Source organism: Lontra canadensis, unplaced genomic scaffold, assembly GCF_010015895.1.
Source record: "Lontra canadensis isolate GAN:19392208 unplaced genomic scaffold, GSC_riverotter_1.0 scaffold78, whole genome shotgun sequence".
Classification (NCBI taxonomy): Eukaryota; Metazoa; Chordata; class Mammalia; order Carnivora; family Mustelidae; genus Lontra; species Lontra canadensis.
In genome coordinates, this window is record NW_022631072.1 from 7,238,182 (window position 1) to 7,250,519 (window position 12,338).

Genomic DNA, 12,338 nt, shown 5'->3' on the forward strand with positions numbered 1-12,338 from the left:
CAGTAGTCATTCTTTCCTTCTTGGACATGTAGCAGCCGGGCTACATGTCCCACCCTCTCATGAATTTGTGTGACCATGAAAGCAAGTTCCCAGCAATGGAAAATGAGAACTGGTGGGTGACTTCCAACTTCACTTGTTAAAAGAAACGTTGCTTGCCTTAAAATGACTCTTCCCGCCTGCTAAAGATGGACACACCAATGACCTAGATTAACAACAGCAGATGAATGTGTGCACTGTTGGATGATGACGTAAAATTGAGGGAACACGCATCCCTGAATAAGCTCATGGAACAGCACTAAAGTACCAACCTGTGCTCACCTCACAACTGTTATATGGAGAGAAATAAATGTCTATCTTACTTAGGTCACTTTATTTTGGATTTTCTTTCTTTTGCAGTTAACCCAAAGCCTAACACCCTTCTCCATATAACTCTTAACTGGTCTCCCTATTTCCAGTATTAACTTACATTTCAGTACATTTGCCACATTATTGTCAGTTATCTTTAAAACATAGGATAAATATTAGTCTTCTCCCTAATAACCTTCTATGACTCACAGCTCCAGACATTTTGGCATAACACAGAAGATGGTAGACAATCTGGCCTTAATATCCTTCTAGCTTCCACCCTTTATGACCCACTCCCATCCCTGACCACACCCCCAGTTCCCCACACGGATACTTAAAAGCTCCAGCATCATTAGACCTCAGCTTTCTCCCGTGTTAAAGAAAAACAAAACATAATCCAAACTTCTACAAAATGAGAGAAAAGGTAAGGAAAATTACTTTTAAGTCTGATGAAGCAACCAAAAGAAAGTGTGAGGAGACAAAGTATACTTTACAGACACTGTCATTAAAATGATAAACCTCAGGGTTTCTTGAGGGAAGCATTTGAAGATGCACTGCCCATTCCATGGGCTGAAATGTCAAAGCACCAACATCCTATTTTAATTATGTGGATAAGACAAATTTTTGAGGTAAAATCCATATAACAAATTGTACAATTCATTGGCAGTTAGTACATTCATCATGCTGTGCCCCCATCACCTCTAATTCTAGAACATTTTTATCAGCCCTGAAGGAGACCCTATACCCTTAAGCAGTTACTTCCTATTCCCTCCCTCTTCCCCAGCAACCACAAATCTGCTTTCTGTCTCTATGGTTTTACTTAGTCTGTATATTTCATATAAATGGAATCATATAACATGAGACCTATTATGTGTGGCTTCTTGCATTATAGCATGTTTCTGAGGTGCCTCCTTGTAGCATTTATCAATATGGAGGACAAAAATTTTACAAGCAGCGTTATGTGTAAATGCAACATACTGGAACCAACCTAAATGCTCCCACATAGGACAGGGACTGAATTAACTATGGTATGTATATATGATGGAGCACTATGCAGAATGAGAAAGATCTCTAGCAACTAGTGTGGAGTGATTTCTCAGACATGCTGCTAAGTGAAAAGAACAAAATTCAAAGAGGTACCTATAGTATGCTACCTTTCATGAAAGGAAAAAAGAAACATTACAACAAGAAAACATGGAAAGGAAAACCTAAGACCAAAGACAGTGGTTAGAATAGGGTAAAAAAGACACAAGTAGAATACTTCCCTAAATATACCTTTTTGTATAGTTCTGCCTTTTAGAATCATGTCTAAGTTTCACATACTTTAAAAACACTCTAAACAAAAACAAAATCAAAGATGAGGGAGGCATCCCCAAAATGAATTCAGACACAAATGAACTTGCCATATGTCATGGGTTGAACTGTGTCCCCCAAAAAGATATGATGAAGTCTTAACCTCCAGTACTTGTGAATGTGACCCTACTTGGAAATAGGGTCTTTGTAGTAATCAAGTCAAGACGAGGCCTTTAGGCCTTAGGCCTTACATAAGGGGGAAATTTGGACACAGGAAGCACACTGTGTGATGACGAAGGCAGAGACTGGAGCCTTCTACAAACCAAGGAATGCCAAGCACTGCAGGCCATCCCCAGAAGCTGGAGGAGAAGCATGGAACATACCCTCCCTCAAGCTCTCAGAAAGAACCAACTCTACTGACATCTTGATTTCCAACTTCCAACCTCCCAGAACTGTGAAAGAATAAATATCTATTGCTTTAAGCCACCCAGTCTGTGGTATTTTGTTATGGTTGCCCTAGGAAACTAATACACCATAGAGATAGCAAGTGAATAACATAAACACTTTTGAGAGGGTAAGGGAGGTGGGGAACCAGACATTAGAACAGTGTATGTTCTAAAGATAAACAGAACTCTAAACAATGATCTTTAGTTAGTAGCTGATTTCTCACAGAGGCATGGATTAACAATTCGGAAATTACTTTTGTATTCAAGATAAAGCAAAGAAATAGCCAATATATTGTGGCTAATGGAAACTAAGCTCTTCCCTATTAGAGAAGAGAGTTACAAATATAAAAAAGAGAGAATGAACCCTGTGTTATTAGACTAGTATTGGTTTTAGACAGTGAGATGGGTAGAGGCACAGGGGAGGTATGGGTAAATGTGTATTTACGTGTGCACATACATGGTATATCCATCCCTTAAGGCAGCCTAATAACAAGGACGCTTCAGCAGCAAGAACTGCACCTAGAAACCAAAACAAAGGCTCAAGAACTCATTCAGATTAAAGGAAACTCAAGAGACTAAATGTAACACATGATCTTGGATTTTCTTTTGCCTTTAAAGGGTATTATTGGGGCAACTGACAAAATCTGAGTAAGGTCTGTGGGTTAAATAATAACATCGCCATCAGCATTAATTTCCAGACTTTGATCATAGTACTGTTAAGTAAGACAATGACATTTTATTGTTAAAGGAAATACACACTAAAGTATTCAGGGGAAGATGGTATCTTTTAGTGTAGGAAAGAATAAAGTAAACATAATAAATCAAGTACTGAGAAACTGGGTGAAATACTGAAATTCTTTGTACTATTCTTTCAACTTTTCTCTAAAGTCTACAATTACCTTAAAAATGCAAAAACTTAAATTTAATTAAAAAATTAAAAATAAATGAATATGGGTTCTACAGTAGAGAGGCAAACTTTCAAAGAGCATTGCTGGAGAACCAGGAATTATTCTGAACATCCCATGAAGCATCTGTAAGGCAATACACATAACAGCATAGGCTCTAGAAAAAACATAAACCTGGATTTGAATTTGCTCCACTGTTACATAGCCCTAAGGCAAATTATTTAATCTTTCCGTGCCTCTGTTCTACATCTGTGGGATGGGGATAATAATACCTTACCTACTGCAAGGTATTATTGTGAGGACTGAGACGATGCATATATGAAGAATATGGAGTCTGACATGCAGCCCTAAGCAAATGTTCAAAAAGTGGCTTCTGTGACTTTTATCACCATTATTGTTATTGTTACGTGGATATGTGAATCTCAGGAAAAAAATTCCACCATCTGAAAAAAACACTAATAAGAAAGTAAATTCCTGTCAAATCAAGTTCTGCACATCATCGTTTCCTAGATTTCTGGGCCCGCTTGAATTATGCTGCCAAATTCTCCCTGTACCTCCTCTGACACAGAAAAAACAAACCCAGTATGACAGTTGTGTTTTCCCTGCCAGCATTTCAGAGCCTATCCATGCTACTTAGATGATACAGACTTAATTCTAAGACTATGTACATACTTAAGATCTAGATCAAACACAGAAAAAGACAGATCTGAAACAATCAAAGAAAAAAAGAGACAAACCAAAAAGCACTCTCATCTATAGAAAACAAACTGATGGTTACAAGTGGCAGTGGGTGGAAGATGGGTGAAATAGGTTAAGAGGATTAAGAGAAGAATACGCTTATCATGATAAGCAGTGGGTAATGTACAGAATTTCTGAATCACTATATTGTACACCAGAAATTAGTATAACTCTGTATGTTATAATATACTGAAATTAAAGTTTTAAAAAAGGACCAACTGGCTTGTCATGAGATTGTTTTGATTTTATCTTACAAATAATCAAAGCTTTTCTCCATTTTCTCCAGAAACTAGAATGGGCAGCCTACAAAAGGCTAGAACACTACCTTGTTCCACAAAGTATAAGAATTCTAGCAATTGAACTCGTGTTTTTCTTTTACCCAAAAACCAGGTTTTGTGGCTGACAAATTACTCACTGCACCAACACCAGTTTGGACCACCTCTGTGAGGACCCGGGGATACCCTTGGAGCGCTGCCCACTCAAGCGCATCCTTATTTATTCTTTGCAATGCTTGTTCCCTGGCTCAGTGATAGGCAAGCAAATTAAGCTGAGCTCAGTAGTATGTATCCTTGCCAATCTCTGAACTCCAACCAGCCCTTTACGGTCTACATAATTGTGTGTGTCCCCATATATAGTATATGTACATATGGATGTATGTATATAAACATACAAGAAAATCTGGAGAAAAATCACCAGAAGTTGACAGTGTTCATATAGCTGGTAGAATGATGATGTTTAGTTTCCTTTTTATTTAATTGTATTTTTCTTACTTTTATTATAATGACCAAACATAATCTTTGCTATTTAAGTTTTAAAATGTTATAAACTAATAATATACTATATGTTAACTAACTGGAATTCAAATAAAAACTTAAAAATTATAGTCTGTTGGTTAATTAAAGGATGACTGGGAAAACCAAATATAAATTAAAATTACATGGGGGCACCTGCCTGGCTCAGTCAGTGGAGTGCAACTCTTGACCTCAGGGTGGTAAGTTGGAGCCCCATGCTGGGTGTAGAGATCATTTAAAATAAAATAAAATCTTTTTTTTTAATTAATTAATTTATTTGACAGAGATCACAAGCAGGCAGAGAGAGAGGAAAAAGCAGGCTCCCCTCAGAGCAGAGAGCCCCATGTGGGGCTTGATCCCAGGACTCTGGGATCATGACTTGAGCAGAAGGCAGAGGCTTTAACCCACTGAGCCACCCAGGCACCCCTAAAATAAAATCTTTAAAAAATAAATAAATAAATAAATAAAGCCACATGAGTAAGACTGGAAGTTCCAGTGACATATGCAGACTAAATTCACATTTTTTTTAAAGAATTTTTTTTTCTTTTTTTTTTAAAGATTTTTTTTTTAATTTATTTGACAGATCACAAGTAGGCAGAGAGGCAGGCAGAGGGAGAGAGGAGGAGGAGGCAGGCTCCCTGCTGAGCAGAGAGCCTGATGCGGGACTCGATCCCAGGACCCTGAGATCATGACTTGAGCCGAAGGCAGAGGATTTAACCACTGAGCCACCCAGGCGCCCCTAAATTCACATTTAAACAAAAGAATCTGTCCTCATGTCTGAATAAGTTTTAATTTAGCTTTAGGTTCAAATTAGGTATCAGTTGTTAAGGAAAAAAAAAAAGGAACAAAATAACAAACTTTAGATGCAAATTCTTCATTACATCACACTTAAAAGTATTTCAGATCTGGTTTTTGTTTTTCAAAAAGTTGTAGACTGGCCATCATGAAGTTGTCTCCCTTCACCACATTCCAAATCAAATCTGAATCTTATCAATCCTCTGAGGCTAACTACCAATTCAGAGAAGAACAGAGTAAATAATACCACAAGGAGGCAATTAGCGAAACCCAAACCAACAGAATAATTCTACACAACAAATAACCAAGTTTCCTCAACAAAAAACTTCAAGGAAAAAGAAGAGATATAAAAAACAAAAAGGAGGATAAAAAGAAGGAACCTACAAACATAAAAGAAATTTGAGACACATCGACTAACTGCAGTAAGTGGAACTTACTTGTTGCTCGGAAGCTATATTAATACTGTTGAGAGAGAACAATGGAATGTGGTATGTATTTTTATCATTTGTTACAGCATATTTTAAAATCACATAATTCATCCAGATTGAGTGTACAATTCAACAGGGTTTTTTTTTAGTAATTTACCAAGTTGTGCCACCATCACTGTAAACCAGTTATAGAATATTACCCCAGTAAGATCCCACATGTCCATTAACTGTTAATCACTACATTCTCCCACACCAGTCCACTAATACACTTTCTGACTCTACAGATATGCATCTTTTAAACATTTCACATAAATACAATCACACAGTATGCAGTCTCTAGTGTCTGGCTCCTCTCACATAGCACATTTTTAGGTTCATTTGTCACTGTATCCATCAGCAGTTTGTTTCTTTTCATTGCTGAATAAAATATTCCACTGTGTGAACGTATTTTGTCTTTTCATTTACCAGTTGACAGGCAGTTGTTTCCAATGCCAGACTATCATGAATAATGCTACCACGAACTGGTGTACGAAAGCCGTGTGTGCAGATGCACAAGAGTGGAACTGCTGGGTCACTATGGCAAATAGTGATGGCAAATGATAGGATATTTGGGATCGGATTCAAAATTACAAGTGGGGGAAGGAGGGTAATAAGTATAGATCAAACAAGGTTGGTCATAGTTTGAAAACTATAATACTGTTAGTAGTAAGTTACATACTATAGTACTTTGTGCCAGGCACTATTTTAAGGGCTTTAGCTATATTAGCTCACTTAATCCCTACGATAACCTTCAAGAGGAAGCTACTATTATTACTTCCACTTGGGAGAATCAGACAGGTTAAACGATGTGGTCAACCCAGGACTATAGTCAAAGTATCGGAGCTTCAGACTCCTGCTCTTTACCACCAGGCTGTATACTCCAAGCTTACCAACAAGTGATATGTGACATTAAAACAAAGAAATTAAATGCTAAAATTCAGGTGGCTTCGATGAAGAGTTAAGCAGGGAATCCAATGTTAACTAAATTTAAGGATATATCTCATAGCACATATTGAATAATACCCTTGTTATCTCTGATGGTAGAATATTATTTTTCTTCTTTTAGTTGTAGTTTTACTTTTATAACAATAATCAATAAATGCATGAGAGTTTCAAGATTAACATACCAACACAAACACTGCATTAATCAGAAAACAAATGACTTGATGAACAGTAAGATTTTTCAAGTTCCTAATTTTTTAAAGGAAACATTAAGAGGTGCTGAATGAGTACTATACACCAGAACAAAGTTCAGTGCTATGGACACAAACTTGGTGAAAGCCCAGAAACAAAGAAAGGCAGTTCTAGAATGATAATACAGCTGCGGTGCATGCTACAAGGGAGCTGTTCCTGCAGAGGAGTCCTCTTACTCAGACCAGGGGCAGGGAAGACCTGAAGGAGAAGGCACCAAACTGACTTGAAGGAATGGTGTATGTATAAACTACTTCTAGTTAGAGACAATTTCATCAAATAACATAGCCACTTCTTAAAGATTACAGATGAAGGCCCTACTTCAAATGCCAAATCGTATTTCTTTTTTTTTTTAACCTCAGATTTCACCAACTTCACATACAAATAGCCAACAGACACATGAACACATGCTCAACATCACTCAGCATCAGGGAAATACAAATCAAAACCACAGGGAGACAGAATTGCTAAAATGAACAAATCAGGAAACAACAGATGTTGGCGAGGATGTGGAGAAAGGGGAACAACTCCTACACTGTTGGTGGGAATGCAAGCTGGTGCAACCACTCTGGAAAACAGCATGGAAGTTCCTCAAAAAGTTGAAAATAGAACTACCCTATGATCCAGCAATTGCACTACTGGGTATTTACCCTAAAGATACAAACGTAGTGATCCGAAGGGGCACGTGCACCCGAATGTTTATAGCAGCAATGTCCACAACAGCCAAACTATGGAAAGAGCCCAGATGTCCATCAACAGATGAATGGATAAAGAAGAGGTGGTATAGATATACAATGGAATACTATGCAACCATCAAAAAATTGAAATCTTGCCATTTGCGACAATGTGGATAGAACTAGAGGGTATTATGCTAAGCAAAATAAGTCAATTGGAGAAAGACAATTGTATGATCTCACTCATATAGAATTTAAGAAATAAAACAGAGGATCATGGGGGAAGAGAGGAGAAAATAAAACAAGATGAAATCAGAGAGTGAGACAAACCATAAGAGACTCTTAATCATAGGAAACAAACTGAGGGTTGCTGGTTGGCAGGGTGTGGTATCTGGGTGCTGGACATTAAAGGAGGGCATGTGATATAATGAGCACTGGGTATTATATAAGACTGATGAATCACTGACCTCTACCTCTGAAACTAGTAATACATTATATGTTAATTAACTGAATTTAAATAAAACCCCCAAATCTTCCTTTTTTTTAAACCTCAGATTTCACCAACTTCAAATATCCCTTAAAACAGGAGATTCAAAGAAAAACCTGTCTTATAAGTGTTAATTGTACTATACAAAATCTGTAAATATGTATAACCGAGGAAGTATTTTTTCTATTCATTATATCTGAGTGTGATCTGGTCATAGTCTGTCAACAAATCCTTAAATTTCATCTTAATGGCACTTCTAAAAAGTCTACTGATGATGTAAACCAGGGGTGGGCAAACACAGCTGCAGGTGGCCTGGTTTGCTAAGAATGGTTTCTTAGCTAAGAATTCTTTTTTTTTTTTTTTTTTTTTTTTTTTTTTTAATTTTAGAGAGAAAAAGGAGAGAGATGGGGAGGGAAGAGGGAAAACTGTATGCAGAGACCACATGTGGCCCACAAAGCCTAAAATATTTTACTGTCTGGACTTTTCAGAAAAAATTGCCCACCTTTAAAAACAACACAAAAACAAACTATGGAATGGGTTTCTGCTCACACCAAGGATAAAACCTGTTTTACCAAATCCGTGTATCATCAGTTTGGAGCGGAGGAAGCCATCAGAAAGGCACTACCACCACTGTGGAACTCAGTCTAGGCACTAGCACAACCGCTTGCTTGTGGCCAGAAAGAGAGAAAGGACTTTTAAGAGAGAGTAAACAAGACTATGGTAGTTACTCAGAAAGACATTGCAAGGGGTGGGGGATTCCAGAGAGAAAACATAGGTGATGGGGCGCCTGAGTGGCTCAGTCGGTTAAGCGTCTGCCTTTGGCTCAGGTCATGATCCCAGGGTGCTAGGACTGAGCCCCATGTCGGACTCCCTGCTCAGCAGGAAGCCTGCTTCTCTCTCTCCCATTCCCCCACTTGTGTTCCCTCTCTTGCTGTATGTCTGTCAAATAAATAAATAAAATCCTTTAAAAGAAAGAAAGAAAGAAAGAAAGAAAGAAAGAAAGAAAGAAAGAAAGAAAGAAAGAAAGAAAGAAAGAAAAAACGTAGGTGAAGCAGGGAAAAAAGAGTCATCCTAGAAGCTCTACAATAAGCTGCTTAAGTTGGAAGGTAACTACAATACCGTATTAATGAACCATAAAATGTGAAGGCTACGTCTACTGAGAAAACTGAGGCTCTGAAAAGTTACTGGACCAAGTTCACACAGCAAGAATGTGGGACACACAAAGCACTGGGCTCCAAGCACCCCAATCTCAGTTCAACTCTTTCCCGTGCATCACACTGCCCTCACCACAGGACAGGGTTTATCTGGAAAAACAACACTAGTGACTGGTGACAAGTTAGCTCAATTGAGTTCAGAAGGAATAAAGACTTTACACAAGGTCGCCTCCCTCCCCCAGTTAAGAGTTATTTCTCAAGGAAGAACTGGGCCATGTGTCTATAGGTCTTAAAGAGGAGGAGGAAAGACCAAACCCCAGTCTATTTTCCAGATGTTAAGAACAATCGGAGAAAAAAAAAAAGAGAGACAGAGAGAAAAAAAAAAGAGAGAGAGAGAGAGAGAGAGAGAGGAAAAAAAAGAACAGAGAATGCTGACCAATCATTTAAATCAGCTTTAAAGTTACCCAGTGCTTATGGCAATAAGAAACATTAAATTTCAATTTACCTGGTTCCAATTTTATTACTTTAATTGCTGCCAATTCACCAGTGTTAACATTCCGTGCCTAAAAGAGAAGAAAAGATAACTGTGAAAAAGAGCTTTCATAAAAAACTTTATGAAATGTAATTTTAGTTTACTGTTTATTTTCAGTTATACAGAAACATTTTTTTAAAGCAAGAATTGCAGATGGGTTTTCTATTACAAAATAGTATATTTTTCACAATGAATGTCAACATTAATTCAACTGTAAATTTAATAATGGTAATAATAAGTTAACACACAGAGAGACTTCTGTATGTGCCAGGCACTGTTCTAAATGTTTTACAGTAATGCATTTCTCCCCACGACAATCTTTATGAGGTAGGTACAACTATTATATCCATGTTGCAGGGGAGGAAACTGAAGCACAGGGAAGTTAAAAAAACTTGCCAAAGCCATAATGCTAGTAAGTGATAGCAGCAAGATTCCAACCCAACAAGCCTGACTTCAGAGTCTGAGCTTTTAAGCATTATACTCTACTGCCATGCATTCAAAGGTGAGGTAAAATTTTGAATTGATTAACTAGCCTTAAACTTTTAAACTTAAAAATCTTAGAATGTGGGGGGCGCTTGGGTGTCTCAGTTGGTTAAGTATTTGCCCTCAGCTCAGGTCATGATCCCAGGGTCCCGGGATTGAGACCCGCATCAGGCTCCCTGCTCAGTGGGAGTCTGCTTCCCAACTCCCCCCCCCCAGCCCCTCCCCACCCTCCTGCGGGCATATGCGCGCTCTCTCTCTCTCTCTCTCAAACAGATAAATAAAATCTTTTAAAAAAATCAATTCATAATATTTGATTGCTGGTATTTACAACTGTAATGATGTGTAAGTAAGCAGAAGCCATCTTTTCAATTTGTATGAATATGGCAGTAGTTGTCAACTTAAAATGTTTTACAGTTGGATCAGAACTTCCAAAATGCTTCAAACCATTATACCTGTTACATAATATTTAAACTGCTAATTGAAACTTGATTTTCATATCAAGCAATGAAGATCAGTATGTACAATTCCCTGATCACAGAAAGATACAGTCTTGTGGGCAGGATTACTCTTAGTCACAATATTTTTTTTTTTTTTAAGTTATCCCTACACCCAACATGGGGCTTGAACTCAAAACCCCAAGATCAAGAGTTGCACACTCCACTGACTGGGCCAGCCAGGCACCCCACAATACTCTTATGAAAGGATTGATGAAGATCAGTGAATCACCCACAAGGAATGGTAACAGCGTTAACAGTGGAATCCTTCTAAGAATACCGGAGTATTAAAAACATCATATAGCAATCTAGGAAGGTAGATATGGGACAGAGCCACTGCTGCAATATAAAATTTAACTTTTTAACTCAAAGATCAACAAAGGTATTTTTTTTAAAGATTTTATTTATTTATTTGACAGAAAGACAGCAAGAGAGGGAAACACAAGCCAGGGGAGAGGGCAAGGGAGAAGCAGGCTTCCTGCTGATCAGGGAACCAAATGCAGGGCTTGATCCCAGGATCCTGGGATCATGACCTGAGTCAAAGGCAGAAGCTTAGCAGCTGAGGCTGAGCCACCCAAGCGCCCCCAAGAATAAAGGTATTAAAAGTTCTCCACCATATCAAGTTGCTTGGCTGGCTCAGTCAGAAGAACATGTGACTCTTCTATCTTGGGGTTGTGAGTTCTAGCCCCACAGTGTGTATAGAGATTACTTAAATAATTTTTTTTTAAAAGATCTCCCCATACAAATTAAGAAAAAAAAAATGTAAATTAAATTGGCAGGGAAAATTCATTCCTTCTGAAAGAAATTCCCATAACCAATGAATGTTTATCATGACCAACTTATTACTGGCAGTACAAAACAGGTTTGAACAGTTAATTCCAACTAAACTTAATTTCTATTACATATTTCAGGGGCACCTGGGTGGCTCAGTCCTTTAAGTGTCTGCCTTCAGCTGAGGTCATGATCCTGGTGTCCTGGGATCAAGCCCTGCATCAGGATCCCTGCTCAGTGGAGAGCCTGCTTCTCCCTCTGCCTACCCCCTGCTTGTGCTCCTCCTCTCTCTCACTTAATGTCAAATAAATAAAATCTCTAAACATAAATAAATAAATATGTATTTCAAATATAGTGCCAGATAAGTATTCATTCCCTTCCCTAGGATAAGAAGACACACACACACACACACACGATGAAAGAGAAATAAAATCAGAACATCATTCTGGGAGCATTTTGTGAAAAGGGGGACAGAGTGTACCTGTAAAATATTCAGGCATATCACATAAACATGATTCACAAATCTCCTCAAACACTATCACAACTGCTTGCCTCTCCTTACACTTCATGCATGAACTTTGACGTCTAGATGCTCTGTCTTCTAACCCTCATCTTTTTTAGTACTTGTCCAAATAAAATAAGATGCTACTCTCCCCAATTCTCAATTCTCCACTTAAAAATCTTGCCATGGTTTTGTTTTCTGTTTACTGAAAAGAAGTTCAGAGTATGGCTGATTCCACTATGGAAGAGCAGAGATAAGATGAACTCCAAG

At 38.0% G+C, this 12,338-nt stretch overlaps 1 protein-coding gene across 10 annotated transcripts in view; it reads right to left on the reverse strand.

The window, feature by feature from the left end:
* Positions 1–12,338, reverse strand: part of MAP4K3 (mitogen-activated protein kinase kinase kinase kinase 3) — a 187,610-nt gene that overhangs the window by 113,590 nt on the left and 61,682 nt on the right. For 9 of the 10 annotated variants that reach the window (XR_004385506.1, XM_032881982.1, XM_032881984.1 and 6 more), the window contains exon 2: positions 9,792–9,849. The exons of the other annotated variant lie outside the window; for it this stretch is intronic. Coding sequence is in view for 8 of the 9 variants with exons in the window: in XM_032881982.1 (XP_032737873.1) it covers positions 9,792–9,849 (58 nt within the window). In the remaining variant the exon portion in view is untranslated. The remainder of the gene's footprint in view (positions 1–9,791; positions 9,850–12,338) is intronic. 10 annotated transcript variants of the gene reach the window in all.